Source organism: Solea senegalensis, linkage group LG17 (genome assembly GCF_019176455.1).
Source record: "Solea senegalensis isolate Sse05_10M linkage group LG17, IFAPA_SoseM_1, whole genome shotgun sequence".
Classification (NCBI taxonomy): domain Eukaryota; kingdom Metazoa; phylum Chordata; class Actinopteri; order Pleuronectiformes; family Soleidae; genus Solea; species Solea senegalensis.
The window spans coordinates 10,239,229-10,264,374 of NC_058037.1; the positions used below are offsets into that span (position 1 = coordinate 10,239,229).

The window sequence follows — 25,146 nt, forward strand, 5'->3', positions numbered from 1 at the left end:
TAGAGCAGGCTTTGCGCGTGCGCAAAGATGTGTTGAGCGCAGTGCTTCATGGGTATTGTAGTGTTCAGTCAGATACGGTCATTTTAGAGTTCCAACTATGAGGTTGTTAAAACACATTTCAAAGACATAATTCTCCAACTATGTAACAAATATTCAATCAATCGAGTAATTGCTTGGTCCATAAAATGTCATCAATGATTCTCAAACCTGGGAAAAATTATGTTCTCACATGTGTTTTTTGTCAGCAAACCAAAATTATTCTGTTTCACAGTTGAGGATTAATTTACTAATCAATTAATAATAATCGATTAATCGAGTAATGGTGTCAGCCCTATAGGATTTTACATTTTTATTTGTCCAATATCCAATACTGTGATTTTGACCAGTATCAGTTCATTCCTACTATTATATATTACCAGTAATGAAATTCTTTGTGATCAGTGTCTTCTCAATTTTACAGAAAGAAATAGCAGTAAAAATACAAAATAAATGGATTTAAATGGATGCAAGTCTTAAGCTAGTGTGGGAAGATAATAAATATCAATAGACACTTCGAACACTTCAAAGTCAGACCTAAACCTGTATTAGGCCTGACGGTGTATTCTTTTTACATTCTACTTTTGAAAGATGACAAGACAGTTGTGACCAAAATCACAACATAAATACAGCAAAATGTGTGACTATTTATAGTTCAAATTGGTAAATGAGCCATTTACATCTATTGAATCTACTGAAACAAAAATCTACTGTGACCCATCGGTGAAGAGCAAAGATTAATTGACATGCTGTCTGCAGTCTTTTTCTTCTTATCTTTTTCACATTAAAGGTAAAATGTTTAAATTATTAATTGATTAGTCCATTGACCAAAGGACTTAACATTAGACCCAAAAGTAGGACATCTGTGTAATATTTAACATTATAGTTTGACGTCTTGATTTAGGTCGTCTTCCTCCAGGCACGGCAGTGTCTTATATCTTGTATTGTATTATATTACATTTCATATATTTGTAACTTTTGTGGTCATGTTCTTGACTGAATGACTGACAATAAAACCATTAGTTGCAACTCTACTCCACTGTCATAAAAACAGAGGGTCTGTGTCAGTGCATTCATTTCACAGTGACATAGTTAAAGGCAGGATTGCTAAAAAGCTTTTAGTGGAAAGGTCACAAGTTAATGAGGCAGGTATTATTTTTGCCTTAGGTATACGATGTAACATGGCGATAAAGAAAAACAGTATAGGGTGTCTCCATCTAGTGGCTACAAAAGTGTAAACAAGTTACAGTACTACCAAGGATTTTTAAGACCGTAAAAACAAAAACAATGGAAATTTAAATCGACTCACATGTACAGTATATGAAAATTTGTATTGAAAAATTATATTCCAATAACTTTCAATAGATCTGAACTGAATTGGCTGAGTGACAAGAATTTACCTACATTTTTCATTATGTCACTAAAAATAAAATCATCAAAGTAATAAATGTTCACCTACAAAAGTATTCTATGTGAGCAAAGTACAACTTTTGATCTCCTTTAAATATCAAAATAAAATTATGTATAATTAAGTGAACATTGAGGAATGTGTGAGTATGTAAGTCATCGTTTACCTCAGTCACATTATTTCCTCAGTAAATAAAATGATTTGTTCATACATGCTCCTGCTTCATCCTGCGTCATGTCATTATCAGACTGCACAACCTGATACGACACTGAAAGACATTCATCATGCCAGAGCTTCTGTTTTATTCTTCACATTTACAGAATTGGATGTGTGAGTACAGTGTTCATACAGAAAGCCCACTTGTCCAAACAGGAAATAGACATATTATGTACAGGTGTAAGTCTCGGTGAAGCCTGGTCCATGAGCACACTCTGCATACACACTCATTCACTCACTCACGGGTTCAGAACAAGCTCATGGACTCTGGATGTTCAACAATGTAACAGATGACATGTGTAACAGTGGTTGGTAGAATGGAGTACACCTAAAATTAGGCCAATTTCGGCTTTTGTGTCTAAAGCCAATTTGAAGTCTTTGTTATCTATCAAGTGCTTATGACCATGGCTTGTTCTGTTGCCTGAATTTCGGACTGCACCTTTGTTTGTTCTACTGCTCGAATGACGGTGATGCTGGTTGAGAATAAGAACGGAAACATGATCACGAGTTCAGTGGTGAAACAGTGTCAGCAGCACCATGTCGGTCCTGAGATTAAGTGTTTATACTGGAGTTTGTCAACGCCGCAAAAAAACAACGGCAGCGTCATGACCAGAGAGTTACTTGGCGGCTTGTTAGAAAAAAAAAAAACTTGACGTTTATAAGATGATAAAACTAACTTGAAATAATCTGAAATAATCTGGTTGATGATTCCAGGGGCATCTGAGGTGCAATATCTGATAATTGTATTAAAAATGAACAAGGCATCTATAACATAAAAATCTTATCAGGCCCCAGAAATGAGTAAAATAAAAAAGTGCGCATATACAAATAAAATGCTTGGAGTGACCCAAAATCCTCTGTGGAATTGATTCTTGCCTTCTTCTGCGTTAGAAAAAAATCATAAAATTAAAAGTCAAGTTGTCATCAAACTCAGTTTTACATATTATTTCTCAATTAAATATTAATCTTTTTTTCAAAATTAGAGATCTGAGGAATATGTTCTTTGTACACACTCTCGGGGTATGTGGCAACCTTTATTGGTAATCTATACTGTGGCATTTGACCTATAACCAGATTACCAAAAAATATAAACTCCATGTAAAAATTCTAGAGTTTGATACGTCTTGAAATATATTTCAGAAAAAAAATATTGTCTGAAGCCTTTTTTTAAATGTATCCATGTTCTTGCTACACATCTTGAACAGATGCGACTTAATAAACAAACATGACTCGCATCGAAGGTCATGAAAAGCGATGATTGTGAGCTGTGAGTCTGTGTTCATCTTAGCTTTGTCAATACTGGGGATTTACAACGTTCCTATTTTACAAAATCCGTTTTCTGCTCCATTAAGAATATGGGAGCGGTTGATCCTAACCGACAGCAAATCAGTTGATTATCTCGCACGTCAGCAATTCTGCTTAAGTGAAATTAAATTACTTAATCCATATTTATCTTTGGTGGTTGGACTACACTAACAGCAAACATAGAGCACAATATTCTGTGTTAGTGTTTCTTCATTCGGGGGGATCAAATTGGTATTAAAATCATTTAAATACCCAATAGTTACATTTTACTTTACACTGACACAAAATGAGCAACTTCTCACCATTTACAGTGATTTTCCAGTCACTATATAGTGTCATATAGACCAGTGCCGTCATAGGTCTCATTAGGGAGATGAAGATGACTGGAGAATGGGAATACTGCAAGAAATACTGAGATGAGGGTTAGTGTTTTATTCTTCAAGTTGATGTCTGATACAGAGCTGACACTGAATCAGGGCAAAAATAAGTGTGGGTTTGTTTGTGTGTGTGTGTGGAGTGCTTGTGGTTCAACATGTGTGTGTCTATGCCTTAGTAGATGTAAATATGTGTCAGAGTTCAGTGCCCATGGCTTCAGAGAAAAGGGTTTTGTCAGAGGCACAGGGCCAGGGGAGGTTATGGCCACAGGGAGAAGATGGGGCAGCCTGCTCCTTTGTTCTCTGCACTTGGTTTTGTCACTGGTCCAGTTGTTAGCCACAGGTCAGTGGAGTGAGACGACGCTATGCCAAGGAGCGCTGGCGAGGCTTGATCCTGGGATAGAGCTGCAGAGAAATCAAAGAGAAACAAGAGAAATGTTTAATATGCTCGTGTTTGTTATTTTTGTATTTAGGTGAGACATGTGAGTGTGATTTAAGCAGGGCAATAAGCCAGATACATGTCACTGATAGATGACAGATGTGAAGAACTGCTTTTCAGTTTGCTGTCAAGCGTCTCTTTAAAAACCTAGAGCATGCAAATATTTCAGATCCTTGTCTGAAAAGAAAAACAACACAATAAATCATTGTGTCCTTTGCATGGCAACCATTTTAACACGTTTAAAAATAAATACTGATCCCAATAACGAGGGCCCTGTTCAGCTCATGTACATGAGGACAGTGCGACAGTGAACCAGCACGCACCCTGAAACTGAGGAAGCTAAATGGAACTCAGCCATCATTAATTTGATTATTTACACCTGCTATTTTCCAATTGTGTGTGTGGAGAGGGACAAAAATACAGGTTTTTTTTCTCTCCAAATCCTTTTAAAAAGGTGACAGAGACAAGATGAATGGTGCGTTTTGTGGTTACCCCCAGCAGGTTGCGGGGCACGTAGCCCTCTTTGTCTTCAAGTCGTGCCCACCACCACTCAGTTTCACTGTCATCCTGTCGTCGCAGGATGGTGATGGCGTCCCCCTCGCTGAACGACAGCTCGTCCTGGTTCTGGGCTTCATAATTCCACAGAGTGTACACTGTCCCCTTATTCATGACACCCAACTTCTCTTGAACACCTGCACAAGAGTAGAAAGAGATGGTTAATAGATAAATATCTACAGGGAGTATTCCTTGCTTGTTTTAACTAAATGCAACACTGACATTTTCTTCAATTGCAGTATAGAGGCAGATTTGGTTAATAAAAAACGATTTATTTTGGACTGAGTAACAGGTTGTTTCTCACCATACAGAAACTGGGAGCACTGGATAAAGCCCTCTTCCATCTCTTCGCACTTATCTGCTGCCGTCTCCACATCACTGATGGTGCTGGCAAAGATGGCTGCACCCGACTCAACCAACAACTTGCAGAGATGAACACTGTTACAGGAGGCGGCACAGTGGAGCGGAGTCCTGGAAAACAAACACAACAAAGTTATCATGTGCCATTAAACTACTTTTTCAATTATTCTGTGGTTTAAACGTACCATCCATCACTGTCTGCAGCGTTGACGTTCACACCAAAATCCAGCAGGAACTTGACTATGTGGTGATGTCCAGCACACACTGAATTGTGCAGTGGTGTGATGCCCTCATCGTTGGGAGTGCTTGGATTTTCCACCTGGAAAGCAAAAAAAAAAAAAAAGATAAGTGATTATCCTGGGTGCAGGATTTAATATACACAGAACCAAATCAACATACCTCATAGATGATCCTCTGGACGAGGTCAAACTCTCCCTCCAAGGAGGCATCTAGCAGGAGAGCCAGTGGGTTGAACTTCACTCTGAAGCCGTGACCAGTTCGCTCAGAGTTTGGTTTCTTGAGGTTTGTGCGTTTCTCCTGTGACAATGGAGAGATAATGCGCTAGGTATAAGGTATATTAAATAAATAACTCGGTAAATACAATAAAACAGCGAGTCTGTATGTAGGCGAGTCTTTACCAGTGGTTGAGAGGCCGCCGTGCCGCTCTCCTCTGGAGTGCTGACCTCTGGCACAGGGCTGGGGAGTGATGGCTCAGAGGTTCCCACATTGTTGTTATTGTCTTCTGGTCCCTCTTCCTCAGCGGGATCATCCAGATCTTCTGGTGGTGGAGGCAGCGGGTCGTTGTCATTATCGTCAGTAGATGGAGGTGGAGCCTCGGAGCCCAGCTCCTCTGTCCCCGGTGGTGGCGGTAGCGACATCCCAGAGGGGTGGTTGCCATTGTCTGTATCAGCCACAGAATCACCTCCCGTATATGCGGGGGGATTAGCTGGCTGATAAAACGGTGTTCCACTACCTGCACCATTGCCTCCTCCTGATCCACTGACTCCATTCCCCTCTATGCCTCCTGCTAGAGTGTTGAATCTCTGGTAGAGCAGTTTCTGAATGTTAGGTCCGCTGGGGCCCTCTGGTTCTGTGATGGAGCTGCGCTTCTTGAGTGGCCTCGGAGCGTTGGCCAGCTTTTTACGCAGCACCTCGAGATCAGCATCACTTTGGTAGCGCATTGGGGAGTGTACCATGGGTGTTAGCTTTGTGGGGCTGAGTGGTCGTGGGATGTTCTCCACACTGGGAGGAGGCGCTGAGGGCTCTAGGTGCTGGAAGCCCTCGTGATCATCAATTTCTCCATCCACGGTGTCATCGCTGCTGGGTTGGCCTTGGAGCAACGGGAAAGCCCCTCCGGCCTGAACGAAAGGCAAGGGCGAGGGAGGCGTCGAGCTGGAGGGGAGAACAGGCTTCCCATACACTAAAGACAAGGAAAGATACTGGAATTAAAATGGAGGCAATTAAAGCAGGGCTGCAGCAATGCAATACTCTTATTATCAATTCACCTATTACTTATTTTATTAAGTAACTGATTTGTTAGATCATCAGTAGTCCAACATGTCACAGAGCAAACAGCCTTGCACAAGATAAGCCAGAAGAGGGCCAAAGTACATGCCAATTTGTCAAATTAATCACCACAAGCAAACAACTTAATAACTATATTGCAACGGCATTTGTAAAGGAATATTTCTGTACAAAAAGCAGTTGATTATTGTAACTATGACAACCGTAAGACTTATGCAGCAGGACAATTTCTGGGTAAAACATGGTAACAGCACGGAAATCTCTGGAGAATCCAGGCGAGGGGGGCGGTGCTTGGCTTGAGCATGGAGGAAACAGGACACACACCCATTCACCCACTTTAATTCTGAGGTGTTTTACTCAGATATTAAAAGATAATACTTGGAAACTGGCAGGGGAATCTCTGAAAAATCTCTACGATGACTTCTGCAGTCATTTGCGCTCACACATACAGTCCCTCCCGAGTGCATTGCTTGTCCAAGTGCAGCTATAGTACACTGTACAATTTCTTAAAAATAAGCTCTTACCTGCTTTGGGAGCAGGCTTAAATTGCTGGCTCTTTGGCGCTGCTTGTTGGAGGTACATGTGATAGATGGAGCTGGAATTCATAGTAGGTGGACCTTTACGGGGCGACTGAGGTCGTGACCCTCTGTCTGGGATGAAGGGGCGTACTGCCACAGCCGGCGGTGGATCAAGCCGCTCACTTGGGCCGGGAGGGAAAAGCGGAGAATTAGGCTGTAAGGTCGGACTTGGTGGTACTGAGATGCGTTGCTGGATCTGCTGGGAGGACGAGCCTGTGGAAGAGGGAGTGCGAGGCCAAGCAGGAGGTGGAGGGAGTGGTCGAGGAGGAGGTGGTACATCCTTTCTTCGCTCCAAAGTGCAGGCAGAGTTTGCAGAAGAGAGGTGGGAGCCGTAGGGAGGTGGCTGTGGCTTGGATATGGCGGGGGAAGAGACAACCATTTTGGGTTCAAGTACCTGTGAAGCAGCACAAAGAGCACACAAAGAGTAACCATTTAAAAGTGTATTTATTACAAGCAGAAAAAAAACGAGACCTAATTTAGTAATCTATATTTATACATGATGATTAAAGTCAGACGACCAACCTTTTCCGCACTTGGAGCGATGGGGGAGCTTGAGGGAGGGCTTTTGCCCTGGGTGTCAGTCCCAGAGTCTCTTCTTTCAGGAGGCTTTAGAGTTGTGTTTGTCTTTCCAACAGACGGCCAACCAGTATCATTAGCTGCAGCACAAATGTGACTCAGTAAGTGTGTTGCCAAAGAGGGAAAATGACCATATTTAGTGACCAAGGGGATGTAAGAGGCATGAGCATTTCTTACATTTTTACAACTCAAGGTAGTGACAACGTACAGTATGTTCACCAGAACTAGGTCTAAATGGTTTGCCTTTTTCATCATCAAAAAGTGTCTAATTAACTACATTACAAACCATTGTAACATCTGTGTGTATAACATTTTAGACACACACAGCATGTATATTTGGATATGTACCATTTTGACCTAGGATTGGTATTAAATGGAGGGTTCAGGATTTTGAGAAGCTTATCCTATTAACCAGAAATGACTAAGCGACTTCAGAACATGGTAGTGTACCATCCTAACTTCCACTTCTACTACTGACACAGCAATGTAATGTTTTTCACAGAAATGGCTTACTGAGCCATTCACTAGTTTCCCCATATACTCAAATTCAATGTATTCATTAAATCAAATGTCCACATCAGTTGACGGATGACAAAATCTTTTCATTCTCTTTGCGAAAGAATTTGATAATTGTCCTACTGTTGAGTGTAAGAAAATGTACGAAAGAAGACAGCAACTCAATGTTCTGAGGGGAACTATTGATCAATAGGACAAAAATCCTGAGCCTTCACTTCACAGCAATGATGACATGAATGCATTTGCATTAGTATCTTTCTACTGTGCCTGTTTTCATTTTGTCACATTAGGCAAAGTAAACCATGATTTAGTAGAAGGTTTGGGGACGCGCAGTAAAAGTGTTGTTTGTCTCTGAGGTTTAACTGCCTACTTAATAAAAGAACTGTAATTTAAGCATCTGGAGACAGCAAGGAAAGTGTGAAAAGAAAGTGTGTGGAAAAGGTAAGACAAATAAACAACAGCAATAGGTTTGGTACAGTCTGACAGGAATTTGTTTTGTGGTGGTGGCGACTCATCAGAAATCCAAAAAGAACATGAGGAACATAATATAATTTTAGATTAAATATAATCCTTATAACTATTATTTAACTATTAATACAGCAACATTGAAAGAGTTTTACCAACACTAGCCAGAGTCTAAAAAGAAAACAGGTTGATCTGGGTCTTCACAAATACAAAAAAAGGTGACTTCCACTGACTTTTTAACATGTACAAGGTCAATTCCTTGTGCATGTAATGTTTTTGACACATCTTGGATGTTGTGAAAATGTGGCATGGAGATCAAGGTTAGAAAAGCTGGGAATGTCATGATGTTAGGAAAAAAATATATAGGACTGCTCTTATATGTGGAAACGTATTAGGTACTTGACTCATTGAACCTTCTCAGCAGTGTAGAGACACACACACACATACACAGGATCAGCAGTGCTTTCTCATGTCTTTGTGTGAGGTGCAATGCCAAGCGTAAAATCTCAGCAGATGGAGGCAAAATGTGTGAAGATGGCAGTCAAATCTCTGACGTTCATATTTGATGACACGCAATTAAATGTCAACATGTAGTCTCTGCAATTTGGGGAAAAAAAAACCTGGCTTCATGTTACACAGGCAGGAGAGTTTAAGGAGTCTTCTCTCAGTCAGTGACTGTTTAACAGGAACAGATGCACATCTCCTGCACAGCTGTGCATCATTTTGTCTGAGATTGGTGTGGCAAACCATCAAGGTTGCATCACTTTTAAACATGACTGGTTTTGTGGCATATGAAAACAGCAATTATGATGCAGTGTTCTGTAACGCATGATTGGAAAGAACCCAGACTCGCAGACTATTCAAGACACTAGCTATGAGCTTATCTGAAGTGGTTGTAATATGGAGTAAAAACTTGGTTTTGTGGTCTGTGCATGCTGTGGATCCTGTGCTGCAATCAAGAGAGAAGGTTCACAAAGTGCCAACTCTCTGCCTATGTGGCACAGTGCACTCACGGGACGTGCCGTCAGAGCCAGTGGAGGCTCCAGGGCCTGGGTGTGATTCTGGAAGGGATGGGGTTACCGGGTCCACAACGATGTCTAAATCAGACACTTTCCAAGGGCCGGGAGGCTTTCGCACACCGTCTACCCCAGGAAGCGTTGCCCCCATACCCGCACCCACAGTGAAAGAGACATTACAAAGACGAGACGGCAAAGACACATGAGAGAAGAGGACAGAGAAGGTGGGGAGTCACAGTTCACACAACACAGGAAGAGAGTGAGGTTAGAAAGGAAGGAAAAAGAAATTGCAGAAAAAAGTCCAGTTGGAGAATTCACCAAGAAGTCAAATGGGAAGGAAAAGGACAACAGCTAAAGCCCACAAGGGAATTTCAGTCACAAGGTGTTCATGCAAGACATGTTGAATGTGTAGTGGCGTAAAACTCTTTATTTTGGGACTACATATATCCAAACTACTACTGAAACATCTATCTTCTTATCTTCTGATTCTTAATTTAACTTCAGGTTTCTGCTTTTTCTGACTATGAAAAGACAAGAAATAACATTTTAAATGTCACCTGGAATCCAAAGTTACAGTTCACCTTTGTTATACTTCATTCCATTTCAGGAAAAAAATACATTTCAGAAATAGTTTCATGGAACCGAACCAACCTGACTTGGTGCGGCCATGATTTGCTTGACTATTGACACTCAAAGTCTGGGGCTTCAGTGGCTCTGGCGGCATGGTGTAGCCTCCTTCCTGTCGGCCCGATAGAGGGACTTGTATGTACGGCCCAACGGCAGCAACACGGCCCAGAGTCCCAGGAGTTGGCTGAGGAGAGGGAGGCCCGTTGGCTCTGTTTAACTGTAAAAAAAAAAAAAAAAAAGAAGAGTCAGAAAAGTTTCAAACAATAGAAATGTTTAAGAGGACATGCACACATTTCTACTGAGGCCAGTAGAAACGTGTACAATGTATAATTATTCATTATACATTGTACAACTTAGAAGTCTATAGGAAGTTCTTAAAGAGACAAGAGCTTTTATCAGAGGAATTTGAACCAAAATTATGTTAGGAGGAAATGTGTTAAGTGGTCCTAGTCTTACAGGGAGGTTCTCTTTTTGACGTGCCTCAGCTTTTTTCTTGTAGAGGCGTTCCCGTAGCTCGCTAATGCGCTTGTCCATGAGCGTCACTTCCATGTTGCGCTTGTTCAGAATCTCCTTCTGCTGCTGCAGCTTGCTGTTTTGCTCCTGGTTCAACTTGTTTCGTATCTAGGGATGATAAACATGGATGCAGAAACATGTAAAGACTTAGTAAGGTAAGGAACCTACAGATGAATTTATTACATGTTGTTCTCACTGGTACCTGAAGCTCCTGATAGAGTTTACGGAGCTCTAGGGCTGCAGCACCAGTTACTTGGCTGCCCAGAGTGGTCTGTATGCCATTGAGCTTTCCTCTCCGCAGGTCCTCCAGTTGCAGGCTGAGCTGCTCCACCCTCAACACAGCTGCTTGTAACTCTGCCTGCTTCTCTTGGAACAGGCTGCTAACTTGCTCAATCTCTGCAGCTGCGTTGGAGAACAATATAATCACATCAGGACTCTCATCTCACTGTAGGGTAGCTGTTTTTAAATGATCAGGTTAGCTGAGTTTAAATATTGTTCCTGCACACACCGACTTTTTTCATAATCCTCTGAAACTCTAAGACTATAATATAAAGTATAATTCATAGAAATAAATTTGCATAAAGGATACATTCTCAACACTAGTATTAAAAGACATATATAAACTTTTAGTTAGTTCTCTGAACTGTCCATTCATAAAGACGAGGACAGCCATGTTTGTGACATGAGAAAAAGGGTACATAGTACAAATATACATACACAAGTTGCCATTGATGACCTTGCTGTAGTCCACCTGGCCTCTCATGGCCCGAATCTTCTTGAGCTTTGCCTCCTGGGTCTCAACACGTTCCTTTAGCCTCTGTAACTTCTCGCCCTCTGAAACGGTCTGCTGCTGACGCCGCTCTTGCTGCTTCAGGTAACGCAAACGTTGCTCCTTTAGGGCATAGGTAAAGCGGTACAGCGTTATATCACACTGCATTCAACAGTGCAAAAAGCTTGTAATTTCTTCGTAAATCAAAAACACCAACACACATTAAGCCAGCTTGGCTCCATCCTGAAGCTTGCAAGATATCAGACATATCATAAAAGTAGGCTAAATATTTCTATTGAATAAAAGTGTAACACTGCGCTGTGTCAAGACTGTCTGAAGGATGAAGAAAGGGTCAGATGACTTCATCGCTCTGCCCAACTGAGAATTGCTCCAGTTAAGGTCCTAAAATAGGAGATGACAGGCCCAGGTTTCCAAATGACTGCAGGGCTTCAAGTGGGCCTACATTTCAGACACCACAACAAAGGCAATAAATAGTCTTACTATCATCGGATCAGCAGTGGGCTTCATCGTCATAAGCGATCAGCTAAAGAGACAGGAGAGACTGGCTGTGCGAAGGTTAGCGACCAAATACCAGCTAGAGATGTACTCTTTTTCACAGAAATGTAGCATCCTTACTGTGTGTAATTATGCTCAATAACTGTTGTGCTTCTGTTAACACTGTTATTTAACACTGGCATGTATGTGCACATGTTGCTCCTTGCCTGATTTGTAGAGTCTGACAGACTGGGCAATCCCCACGCTGTGACTCATATGGCGTTCCATGTCTTTTGTTATGTAATAATTTGCCCTATGTTTAAGGTCAAACTGGGGCTGTTTGTTTCACAGCAGAGAAGCAGTAGTTAGGATATTTAAAGGGTTTTGGAGGCCTTTCTCTGCTGATACATAGAGCTGACCTTTGGGAGGACTGTACAGTTGAGTTATCAGCCCTCTGTCCCAGTCAGGCCAGACACAGCAAAAATATAAAGAGGCACATTATGTAGATAAATGACTGGTACCAGTGCTATACCGAGGCCTTTGTGATTAGAAAGTTGTGGCTGGCACCGTCCTGAGTTGTTGTTGAGGTTTGTGCTTAGGAATGTAATCAGCTAATTTTAGATATGTCAAATGTCAAATAATAAGTTTTTCTCTTACATGTCATACAAGTTTCTGTGAGAATTATTTGACTTTACAACTATGATTGCTTTTAATTAGGGCTCTTAGCATCAATGGGTCAATTGTGATATATTAAGGGCCAACATTAGAATCCTTTTTTTATTTATTTTTTTTTTTAACTCAGGCTTATTGCACAGAGAAATCTAAAGGTTTTACCACCATCACCGTATAAAACATGATAAAGGTGTGAGTCATTGCAATTAACTATTGAAAATATGCAATTGATTAGTTGTCAATTAATGCCAAATTACCAAAGATAAAAACATCAGAAAGTTGCCTATACTGAAACAAAATTGAGATATTCATAGTAATGATTCATAAAAGAACCAGGATATTACCTTTGCAACAAGCATCTGCTGCTGAGCCTCTATTTGCTGCTGCTGCCGTGTTGCCATCTCCTGCAGCTCCGACAGTGTGAGCTCCACCCGCTGATTCCCGACCTACACACATACAGGTCAAGACAGGTCAAGGAATTAAAGTCTGTGCAGAGTCCAGATACTGAGATCAGACTGATGCAGACTGAGGCAGGCAAGGATTTCATTAAAAAAAAAGAAAGAAGCAAAGACCTTATCTTCCCGATCTTAAAAATTGTGTGATTGACTCAAGAGCAAACTCTCCACAATCACAACCCTAAGAGATACAGTATACAAAAACCATATACAAAGCAATTAGTGATGCATGAAGCCATTTGGAGAAATCATTTGGTCTGAGTTCTAGTGCAAAAGACTCAAATGGTGGGGGACATAGCAGAGAGTCAGCGAGTCAGACTCGCCTTCCTTCACATTATTACGATCATCATTATGAGGAGAAATTAATTGTGTTGAAACTCCATTGAGGCTTTGAGAGAAATGTGATATGTATTGTTTGTGCCATGGTAGAAGCTGAGCTTCTTCAAATCATCAAAGATACTTCTGAGTTTCCGAGAAGCAGCTGAATCCATCAACTCAATGGCTGAGTGAGCAATTACGAAGTAAGAGGCTGAAACACGAGTATGACGCAGAATACTTAAGATTCAGTTCTGCAATAATAAAAATGACATTGCTGTTATTCAATGAGAAGAGGCACACACTTCTGTGACTCATCTTTTCTGAATTAAAGAAGCTTCTTCCTGGAAATAATTTGTCTTGTGACGTGAGGCAGCAGTCACAGTACATCTCATATGATCTCAGAAGTCACACTGGACAACAATGTGTTCCCACCTGGCATTTGTTAAGGCATTTAGAAATAAGAAAAGTCTGGGGAGACTCAACCCACAGCAAGATAGAGAGAGCAGGGGAAGCCACTGGCACATGAAAAGTGACAACTCACTCGAGGGAGAAACACGCACTCACACAAACTCATGCATGCATGCATGCACAAGAAGAGCGATTTGGAGAAACACCCAACAGAGCAGGCAATGGAGGCAGACTTGATGCCTTCAAATCAGGTTGTTTATACCATGTTCACAAAAAACAGTTAATATAAACAGCCCCCTTGTCGTATTCACAACCTATACTAAGATTTCACAAGGTGGTGTGTGTTTGCTGACGTTTTCAGGGGGCCATTGTTTTTTTTTTTTGGTTAAATGTAGAGTTAATAAACTGTCATTTATAGTTAAATTGCGGCTTTCTTAAATGTTATTGTATGTCTGAGAACAATGTTGACATTTCTCCTAGCTAATATCAATAGCTTCTGCAGCTACCTGACATTGACAGTAACATTGAGCTCATGTCGCTGTTGCCTAGCAGCGGTGTTATCAACAATTAACAACTTGCATACTGTACACTCGATGACGGCACCTCTGCAGACGATCTGCTCTGCTTGGTGGAGAGAGAGGGTTTGGGCAGCAGCCCGTGGAAAAGCCAAAGCAATGATTATCTTAGGACCCGTTACATCATCGAGCAGGATGACTGATATAATCCCCTAAATCAGATATAAAGAACAAACTTGTACACAAATGAGCCCCCGCACTTGAGAGGTTAAGAGGAGCCAGAACAGCAGCGTTTTTCCTCTTTGGAGTGAATGATTGCACGAAAGTGTTGATAAATACATGCCCTCGCTTGTTATGGCATGGCATGTATTTTACTAGGTTACTGGCAGTGTTTGAAGACTTTGAATCAATGTGGGGTTTAAGGATAAAGTAATGTCTTCTAGCTACTATATATGATTTCTTTTTAAAAACAACAACAACAACAACAACAACACAACCTTTCCATCTGCTGTGCTGGACTCTACCCTACACCCTTAAGGTGGAATTACTTGTGATTCCTCGACCATAACACTTTGCTATTGTCAAATCTGGGACAGATGGTTGGAGAGAGAAAGGTTTCCATGCCAGAGGCTGCTCTTATCATAGTAGCTTTCCTCTCTTTGCACACATATCCCAAGGCTAGAGATGAACATGCACCATAATGGGTGTACCTGAAAATGAAACACTAAAAGAGTCTGGGCATGGACAAATCTGTTAATACCAGAAATTGTGAGGCTACTCTCAAACATGGGCTTAAAATAAAAATAATTACATCCACAGGCACAATGAGTCATTACTGTGCTATGCTATAAAAAAAAAACCTGCAAAGGGATAAAACCACAACTGATATTGTGATATGACATTTAATGCTTCAAACCTTAAAATATCAATTGCAGTTATGTTTTTCTATTTTAATAATATTTCAATAACACTCATTTAGGCTCACCCCATTCTCATTGTGCTTCTCTCCAGTGTTCCCAGTTCTGCGACTCGTCTGATCCTGCGACTGCTGACTCCCTGCAAAAAGAAACAGTCACACCATCACACACACACACAGGCACGGCACATTCAGAGACAACAGCTGTATAAGTCTGTGAATACACTGACATGATTGCAAATGACAGATGGGTTTAAGAACTGGGACAAGTACTGCTGGGTGAAGCCACCTAACTTCAACTTGATGGAAAAACGAGAATGAATGATTTAAAACTTCACGAGAAATGCTAGAACCTGGCCACAAAAAAAAAAGAATCCCAGGAAATCTCCATGGTACCATTGCTGCAAAAATGTGCATTCTCATTCAAACTCTCTCTGTATACACACACAGTACAGCAAACATTGCACACACCAGGCTCATCACATGTCTGTTTCTCTGCCACCAGTTAACATTAGGTGCAATTCTTCTACACATATGCTGACATCAGGTAAACTGAGAGAAAAATTAATGCGCCATAGCCAGTGTGTGATCTCGTGCAGAGCTGGTTTCATTGATGGATTTTCAAGCTTGGGTGGATTTAACACCTGGTTTTTTATGTGACTACACTCCATTCAGATACATAAAAGATTAGTGTTAATGCTGTGTATGCGTGAAGACGGAAAAACACTCTCAAATCCTCTGACATGCTTCATCAAGCACTAAAACAATGAATTCTCAACATAGATAAACACTCTTAATACAAAAGGATACCATACTTTTGAAGAAAAAACGATGTTTGAAGTATCTGCACCGATAGAACTTGGTTCAAAGAAAAAACAAATCCCACAAAGGGTTTGATTTTAGTAATAATAGTTTTGGTTGTTACCGCGGCAAAAGTAGGAAAGTAAATACCCCCAAATATACCACACACTCTTCTTCAGCATACAGCAGGCAGAAAAACTTCCACACATGGGATGCTAGGAGTGTACACACCTTGATCACTGCTCTCTGTTGGCGAATCTTCATGCCGGAGGAAGAACTTGACCTCTTGCTTGCGAGGACCCCATTTCTGCAGATGTTCGTACATCATGTGCTCGAAGGGGATCGCTCGCTCTGTGGGAATGTAAAGGTTAGGGGAAAGGGGAACAGATTGATTAATTAGAACCATTTAAGCACAGTAAGCAATGTCTTTGGCGTGGGTTGTCTCTGTATGGAGTATCAAATCTCAAAAGGTGTGTGAGTTGACGCAAGCATTTGAAGTTCAAACACACAGCATGTACATTTCTGCTGTTAGGGATCTCTCAATCAAAACAATAACAAGAGACTTAGTTTTAGAGAAGCAAAGAAGCAAGAAGTAAATGGTCCACTACTTTAAATAGAAATACAGATTTCTATGGATTTAATGAGTGTTGGAAAAATTTGGGCTGTAGGTACACTACTCAACAAAATATAACATTAATCTAATAATTTTTTTAGATACTTAAATACAGATACAGAAATGTCATAATATATCTTAAAACAAACCAATATTAGGTGGCTCTCAGTAGGCCCATACAAACACAAACACAGCAGCAAAGCTGAAGTGTGTGTGTACTCAGCTCTCTATTATCTGGTTCTGACAAGTGTGACTGAAAATAGGAACAACATAAATCATTATCACATCATCACATTTATCTGGGCAAAGGTTTGATGTCATCTGCATTTGCGTCTGTGTTTCTGGATGATAGTTTCAGGGGGAAAAAAAGTTATTTTGGCATTTCGGGGGAAAGTACGCTGTGGGCACAGAGCGGCTGAGAGACAAAGAGATGGAGACAAAGACAGAGAGGTTTTAGGAGGTTTCGGTGGCCGACAGCTGCATTGTCCAGCACCAGCGGAACGCGACTGCATAATGTGTGTTAGTAAAGCTCTGTGCTGGGATGTTGTTTTGCAGAGGAGTGGCATCTCAGCAGAAAACACTGATAACACTGGGCTTGTCAGCATGATGATGGTGATGGGCCCAAATTGTCTGGACCAAGTAGAATCTGTCGTGACAGTGCTGCAAACCGTACCACAAATTTCTTCTTAAAGTAATTTCTGCATTTAGTCGGATGGCAAAAGTTTGTCCTCATTTACGGCTTCTCTGTGATTTTTCTCCACTCCAGGTAGTCACGCATGGCCCTGCTTGGCTTCTGAACTTTCTTTAATAGAGTGCTTATTTTCACATTAATGAGGAAAGCTACAGGCTAGTGCTTTGTAAAACTACATTCTCGTGCATGCAAGTGAAGTGTCAGCAATAATGGAGTTTCAGATTACTTCACCTTCACGGATTACCCTGTTCTTTCTCTTAACATAGTACTGATTACTGTTTGCCGCAGGAAAAAAGAGCCCTCGTTGTTCTGAAGTGTCTGAGATTTTTTTAGACTTTATGAACAGGCTCCACAACAAGCAGTACTGCCACATCTTGTTCTTACCGTTGCCTCTCCAGACCTCAGCCAGATGGCAGCCACTCTCGCCGGGCTCTTTGCAGAACTCAACAACATCGCGGCACGTCGTCTCAGGGGTGATGGGCACCTCAGTCACAGCCTGTTCCCCGTCGCTGAGGTACACTGTCAATATCATCTGAAAGACGACGACAATAACAACAACAGGAAAGTTTAAATTACACGCATGAAAGTCAGGAAAACATAATAAAGAAGACTTACAGGAAGGTTTCTAAATAGTAATATAAAAGAAATGCGTAAAACATTTGCATGATACAAACAGAACATTTGCTCTCCTGGTTTGGCTGCAAATTTGGAATGCTGGTGGATTCATGCCTGTACCTGCCACCTCTCTGCTCACTGTGACTACAGACTGCTATAGTATTTAACATAAACAGTGAGGAAAGACATAGCAATGCAAGCCCTCACATGCTTTTGTCTAAACTTAAGCAAGCAGTAAAAGTTGAGACCATCTTTCTCAGGCCTCAAATAAGCTTTAAGACTTTCTCATCCTGTGGAGATATGAGTAAACGATCTCTCTTATCGATACCCCCCTAAATGCAAGCTGCTAAATAGCGAAATGTAAATGCCTGGAGGCAGTCATTTGAAAACATGAGGACTGAGGTGAACTTCATCATCAACTGAGGATCTTACAAATATTTAGTTGAGTATAGATACAGTTCATCTGTAGCCGAGTAGTACAGTGGTGGGACCAGGAAACATAGCAGTAGAATATATGACCTTTGGACTAATCTTTATGGCAGTGCCTGCATAGTTTCAGCGAGTCTTCAGCGTAAATACAAAGGGCTGAGATGACTTGGGCATTATTTAACAAGCTGATGATATAAATATCTATTTATTATTTATATAACTTTTTTTCTTTTTAACCTAACCACAGCTGAGAGATTCTGGTAGTGGTTTGGAAATCAAATTTGGTGTAGCTTTGTACATATGGTACAACTGTACTCAATTTGTATACATGGTAATATGCAGGCATTACAATTTCTTTTTGCTGAATCTGTAAAATCTAAGAAGTCCAGTCCCACTGGTTTTAATGCCATAAGTTCTCAAATGTCAACAGATGAATCTATTTTCACAATGTGAAAACCTGTTGCTGGGCAAAACAAAAACCTCTGGTTATTCAGAATCAATAAATCATGGTTGAGTAAAGCAAAGACAGAACAAAAGGAACAAAAGTGCTCTGAACACAGCTCAGATTTGACTTGCTCTCATCAGTGGAGTTTAACTTTTCTCATGTAATTTGGTTTGTAGAAGTTTGAGTATGACCCAAGTTGACTGATATGAGCAGTGCCCAGATTTTCATTGTTATCTTTGGCACAAAGTACCCCAGGTGGTTGAGGTGTGTCTTCCTGTTTCATATAACAGGCTCACTACAGCATTGTGCCACTACATAACAACAGGACTGCTCATAGAATAAAGAGTGGGTAACAAATGACACACCAAACCTTTAATGGCTTTGTGAGATGAAAGGGGGATGTGGGGTTCAGCAAAAATAAAAAGGTTCCTTCTAACCTGCTCAGCTATTCACATTTCTCTAGTAAATAAAATTACATAATGTCTCACAGTGTTGACCTATAAGCTACAACATCAAACAAAATGAATGGAAAATTAATGAAATTTGCAACAAAGAAGAAACACTTGCAAAAGGGCAAAACTCCAATCACAAGGCACACTGTGTAGAGTATTTGTTGAATGACTCAAGGGTGTCAAGGGCACTTGACTTTCACGTTCACTCCTCTGGGACATAATGACTTGGTCACAAACTACTTTGCTTAATGAAGTACAATTATCAAAAAGGAATAACCTGCATTATTTTACACATGCACACCTTGGAAGGCACTTCAATGCTACATAGTGACGTACATTTGATTTGGCCACAAGGTACATTCATAGTTCTATAATAACTGCCACTGTCATGAATAATAGGCCTTCACATTAGTTACTGAGGAACCTATGGATGATGACCACTGGACTTTCTCCCAGACAAAATGACTCATCGATGGTAACGATGCAACTGTGTGATTCACTGGCATTTTCTGCAGCAGCATAACTGAAATGATGCGATCATTTGTGCAAACTCCATGCAACTGATTATGACACCAAAAAGCTGACATTCTGGCCAGTTCTGAAACTGACAATGTTAAATGGTGCCAGAGATGAGGTAGAGGCAAATGCCATGTATTTAGGCAGTACAATAGCTTTGCTCCATTCATCCACAACACATCATCCATGAGCTCATGTTGTTCCTGCTCTTGTCCAGTAAGCCTAGTCATATTGGGATATGTGCATTGACAAAAAGAACAATGCTGAATATCAGTTATGACCATAATTACTTTCTTAATCCCCAAGCAACACTGAAGCTCAGGCAGCTGCATAACAAGATATACAATATGCCAATGCAGTCAACATCACTTTGCACACAGATAAGATAATAACTGTTCTTCTTTTATTTCATTTATGTTTTATATTTATTAAGCACATTCAAAAATAAAATAAAAAAACTAATAGCCAGTCAGACTCCTACAAACTACAACACAGACCCATACATTAAACGTCTTTGAAAACACATTGTAAATTCAGCACAAGTCTTCAATTTCAACTGCAAATCACCACAGAGAACCCATACACAACATTCCTGCTCAAGCAGAAAATACTGGACCTTATACATTCAAAGTGTGACAGTGCAGAAAAAACTCCACTGGTCCAGGTCACTGACTGCAGAAGAAATACAAACCGCCTTGACCAAGTTGCGTCTGCCCATACTCTTGGCTCTCTTGGTCGCCCTCCGTTTCCTCCTGATGTCCTTTTTGAGTGGCTGATGGTGCTCCTTTGCCCAAATGGGGGTCTCCTTGGAGAGGCTAACAAGGCCACGCAACACTAAAGTCACAAACCTCTTCATCCTTACACCACCACTTTTTTTGGAGACATGAGACTCAATAGTTATGCCATCCCAAGCAGACCTCTGGAGCTAACAGCAGTGTGTGTATGCCTTAGAAAAGGGCTGCGGAGGAGACTTGGGAGGAAAAAACACTTTCTGTATGTGAATTTCAGAGAGGGAGGGAGACAGAGAGGAAGAGCTAGAGGGTAATAAAGAGAGGGAGAGAGGAAGGGAGGGAGTGACAGGGTAGTGTGTGGAGGGGTGGGCAACCACAAGTCCTTCTAGTGGCACCGATTTGTGCCAATGGCTGCAAGATCAACAACTGCTTGCCAATGACAGTAGTTTGGCCATGGCTGACAGACAGATCAGGGCACCATCATGGAGATTTAAGTAAATCTGTCCACTGTATGTTGTCCAAATATGAGTGGTTGAGGTTGTGCTTGAAGTATAACGGAGAAAGGCATTTATCATTTAACATCTGAGAGGGATGCTTGACTGGCCTGACCTATAGCAGGATGATTGAAACAGTAATTTCCTCTAACCAGCCCCATCACTAACACCAATGAAATAGACAGATTTAAAGGATTAAGTGATTACCAGGAGCAATAAAACTAAAGTTTGAATGTCCTGCATGGAGAAACATTCTTTAAAAGAGTCCACTGAAAATGGACCTCCTAAATTAAAATAAACAAATAATTTTGCCCAGGACTGGGGAAACTTTAACACAATAACCAGACACTGTGTAATCGTGTTAAGAAGTTAGCATACAAATAGCTTAATCATAGCAAATGTCCCATTCATAAGAACATGAGCAGGTTGTTGTTGACATCATTGGTTAACACAAAGATCATGCAGCCCAAATATGCTAAAACACTGCCCATCGGGCTAAAAACGGCACTGAAGTGTATGGAGAAGAGATGAGGGTTGTTTTTTTTTCCCTCCAAACACGAGGTTGACATTTTAAAAATGCTTCAGGACTAAAAGTACAAGTCATTGGTGCTGCTATTGACCCAACAATCATTCCTTGCCAGTACAAACTCATTCTAATACAGGATTCATGTCATTACATTTGCTTCTCTGTTCTTGAAAAGAACAAGACAAAACTTATCTTACTAACACACATGAGATGACAGCGTTATGAAAGTCTAATTAATAATGGATAATTACGTGTAAAAAAGGACAAGGCAGGAAACAGGTGTGTGTTGTTAAATAAGTCATTCACTGGGGGAAAAGACACAAGTAATAGATTAATGACGTTTTACTTTTTAATAACAAGTGTGTTAAAACCATTACTGTGGATGACTTGGGCAATGCCATTTTAAACTGATATACACCCCCCTGAAAACCCTAACAAAGCCACACAAAGATGCAAGGTTTACTTTTACTGTAAGTCATGCTCTGCCAGCTCTACTGGGTGAGATTAATGTCACTTGACAATCTACTCAGCTCAGAAGTTCCCCTTAACAACAGAGCATTAGTTGATGCAGCCAGTCACACAGACCTAGATCTGCCCGTATCTCATTGGCTGCTGAAATCACGCAAGAAATATACGCCGGGGTTGCCTATATGCACGACTGGCTCTTTGACTCTGATAGCCTGTCGGTGCCACGGGGTACAAACACACACTGGGGCTAATAACGATCCTGTGAACTCCATGGCAGCAGCAAATATTGAGTACTCAAAAGATAGAAATTGTGCTTATAAACGTAGGTACTTCAATGACATGAAACCAAATGTGAATGTATTTTCCACTGACACCATTTTTATAAACTCAACTGGCCTGTGACTGAATCATCTCTTTTTTTTTGACGACGTCTGACTGAAGCTACTGTAAACTTATCCTGCTTAAAAGTTCACGTTCCCCTCCCTGAAGGCCAAAGGTACTGCAATCATGTTTCCCCACAGCCTCTCACTGCATTCTCAGCTCTAAACATAACAAAAGACGCCCCAACAAAGCGCTGCTCGGGTAGAGTTGCCATTCAGGTGTTCTATTATATGATACACAGAGCGTCTTAAACAATGACACTAGGAAAACAACAGAGGGAAATAGTTCTTGACTGTACCCACTGCTTGAAATGTAAAGATCATTTTTTGTAATACCACACAAATTCATTGTTATTACAAGGTGAGTAGAAGGTATAATGTTAACCTGCCCCATTTTGAAATACAACATTGTCATTCCTCTAAATAAATGAGTATATTTGCTTGCTTGTTTAATCTTGTGAATTAAAACCATTATAATCCTTGCGCTAAAAGCATACAGATGACAGATGGAACAAAATCCCTCTTTATCAAGATATGAAAATAATTGTTTATATTTCCCCTCCCTCGTGTTTCAGTGGGTGTAAAAAGGCATGAGAAATGCAAGTCCTGCAGCCATGGACCCAGACAATTGCAGTCATGCTGTTACACAGATAAAGTCATAGTAGATACAGTTAAGCTTTCATGAACTGATCTCACTTGCACGTTAGATTACCGGAGAGCAACAGCGAGAAAGGCAAATGGACAGATAATCGTCCTTGCATTTGCTACTTGTGTGTGACATCAGAACACCAAACTGTCTGGGTTCAAACACATAACTGACGTGAAAGAAGAACCAAAAATAGCAAAGCTCACAGTGAACAGTGTCCACCCTTTGTACACATGTGGGCAATTCAACCATTCCATAATAAATAACAATCAAATAATTGCTCAATTCAGCACATACGGACAGCAATTGCAATGATTCAGAAAACAGCTGACAGGCCAAGTGAGGCATGCTGGGTGAAGCTAATGATGACAATCTTTCCTTTAGAAAGAGTGATTTATCGTAAATATGAATAGAGAGACAAAATGCTATTGAAAAGATATTATGGATTCCTTTAAATATATTCCTTGTGAACATAAATCTGGCAGATACTGAGGAGCAAAATTATGAACATATGAGCTCAAACTAAGAGAGACTGTAAAACACATTTAAGATGCATGTACAAATAGCTTTGAGCATTTAAACCTAGGAAATGCTCATCAGCTTTGTTTTATTTTACTAACACTTAGTCTTCAGTGTGTGACTGGTTGAGGCACGTGCTCTGTATTACATGTATAAGTACACAAGATTAAATATGATGGTTTATTACTCGATTTATTGTAAAAATACTTCAATGCTTCAGTGTTAGGAGAACAGGAGTTGTGTGTACTTACCGGCATCATATTGGCAGCTCTTGCAGGTCACAACAAAGTGCATCCGGCAGGTTGGTTGTGCTGTCCACCCACTTATTCTCAATAGCACCACGGTAGAGACCCCCACCTTGGTACTTATGGGTTCTGGCTGACTACACCAGTATGTGACAACCAACTGGGCCTAGGTCCTCTCTGTGAACCACAAAAGTGACTTTCTATTAAGCAGTAACAAGCGGGCATTGTGAAGTATGTTGAAGCAGACTGGTCAAAGCAACGTCTGGTGTTAACAAGCGCAAAACGTCCATTTAAATGGCCCAGGCGTGGCTCCGTGCAGCTGCTGCTACAAACAAGCCGACGGTTAGCCACTCACTGTTGGTTGGCAAAAGCGACGCCAAAGCGGCTGAACACAAACACCATATAACGCCTGGTTGTTACCAAGTAGTGAAACATTACCAATACTCACCAATGTCAGAGACTAGTCATTGTTTCAGCGAGTAAATCCACGGCACTGCTGAGGACACGGAGCTAGCCGGGCCAGCTGTCAGCCAGCCAGCTAGCGTTACCTCCACTGGAGTATTAGCTGCGTTAGCTGCTATCAGAGGAGCTAAAGGACGGTGGGAACAGAGAACTATCCGCTCTCCGTGGCTCCTTACGCTTTCTCTGGCTGCACATCGGCACCAGCTATCGATAGAGCGTGCTTCAAATAAACGAAAATGAGTACATGTCCCAGCAGATTGTTGTGTCACTATCCCCTTTTCGGGCGCAGTGAATCGCAATGGGCACTGGCAGAAGGCTCGAAAATACAAATAGCTGTAATCCAGTTGTTGACGGAGGGAGGGGCGGGGCTAACGCGTCTACGTAAGTAACCTGTCAAGAATCCAACATCACGTAAAGCTCCGGGGTAATCCCAGCTTTATTAAATTAAAGAAATTGGAAGGGGGGAAAATTATATTTTAGATAAAGTCAGTCAGTCATTATCTACCGCTTTATCCTCCACCAGAGGGTCGCGGGGGGTGCTGTGCCAATCTCAGCTACATCGGGCGATAGGCGGGGTACACCCTGGACAGTTCGCCAGTCCATCGCAGGGCCACAAACAGCTAGAGACAAACAACCATTCACTCTCACACTCACTCCTATGGTCAATTTAGAGTGTCCAATTTACCTAATCCCCACATTGCATGTTTTTGGACTGTGGGATGAAGAGAGAGAGAACCCAATTTTAGATAAAGTATCCAAAAAAAAAAACACAATTACTGGGGTTGTCACAAATCTAAATGATCAACAACTGAATCATTTAAGATATTATTAATTGAGCTAAAACAATACTGTGAATCCCTAAAGTATATCTAACATAATAAATAAAAATGTTTTTGTGTCATCAGATGCTACACAGAACATTTTAACCGTGTCACATTCCCCTATTTTTACATATCTATTATGTTTAATAGTTATCTATTTTTTTAAAATGTTTTCTTGTATTTGTACATCATTATTCGTTTATGGAATTGCCTGTCTCTTTGTACATTACTTTATC

At 40.9% G+C, this 25,146-nt stretch overlaps 1 protein-coding gene across 3 annotated transcripts; it reads right to left on the bottom strand.

Moving 5' to 3' along the window:
* Positions 1-1,726: 1,726 nt before the first annotated feature.
* Positions 1,727-24,440, bottom strand: ppp1r13bb (protein phosphatase 1, regulatory subunit 13Bb). 3 transcript variants are annotated; one of them, XM_044048928.1, is made up of 19 exons: positions 24,076-24,440; positions 23,634-23,804; positions 17,546-17,693; positions 16,089-16,208; positions 15,126-15,196; positions 12,789-12,890; positions 11,226-11,400; positions 10,711-10,910; positions 10,476-10,616; positions 10,020-10,212; positions 9,366-9,494; positions 7,318-7,451; positions 6,742-7,189; positions 5,332-6,113; positions 5,093-5,230; positions 4,879-5,012; positions 4,638-4,804; positions 4,271-4,470; positions 1,727-3,744 (listed from the first exon to the last, which is right to left on the bottom strand). In XM_044048928.1, exons 2-19 carry the CDS (start codon positions 23,640-23,642, stop codon positions 3,703-3,705), a joined length of 3,333 nt encoding a protein of 1,110 aa, XP_043904863.1. In that variant the 5' UTR covers positions 23,643-23,804; positions 24,076-24,440; the 3' UTR covers positions 1,727-3,702. The 3 variants fall into 3 exon arrangements, with proteins under 3 accessions (XP_043904863.1, XP_043904861.1, XP_043904864.1); XM_044048926.1 differs by having other exon boundaries at positions 10,452-10,616; XM_044048929.1 differs by lacking the exon at positions 9,366-9,494 and having other exon boundaries at positions 10,452-10,616.
* Between the last annotated feature and the right edge of the window lie 706 nt (positions 24,441-25,146).

What these genes read in the sequence shown, in the direction of transcription:
- ppp1r13bb (XM_044048926.1), bottom strand. An exon ending in GTCAAAAAGAGAACCTCCCT is followed by an intron (nt 10,213 to 10,451) that starts GTAAGACTAGGA and finishes TTTTTTTTACAG; the next exon opens with TTAAACAGAGCCAACGGGCC. An exon ending in GTGCTCCCAGTTTCTGTATG is followed by an intron (nt 4,471 to 4,637) that starts GTGAGAAACAAC and finishes ACTCTTGTGCAG; the next exon opens with GTGTTCAAGAGAAGTTGGGT.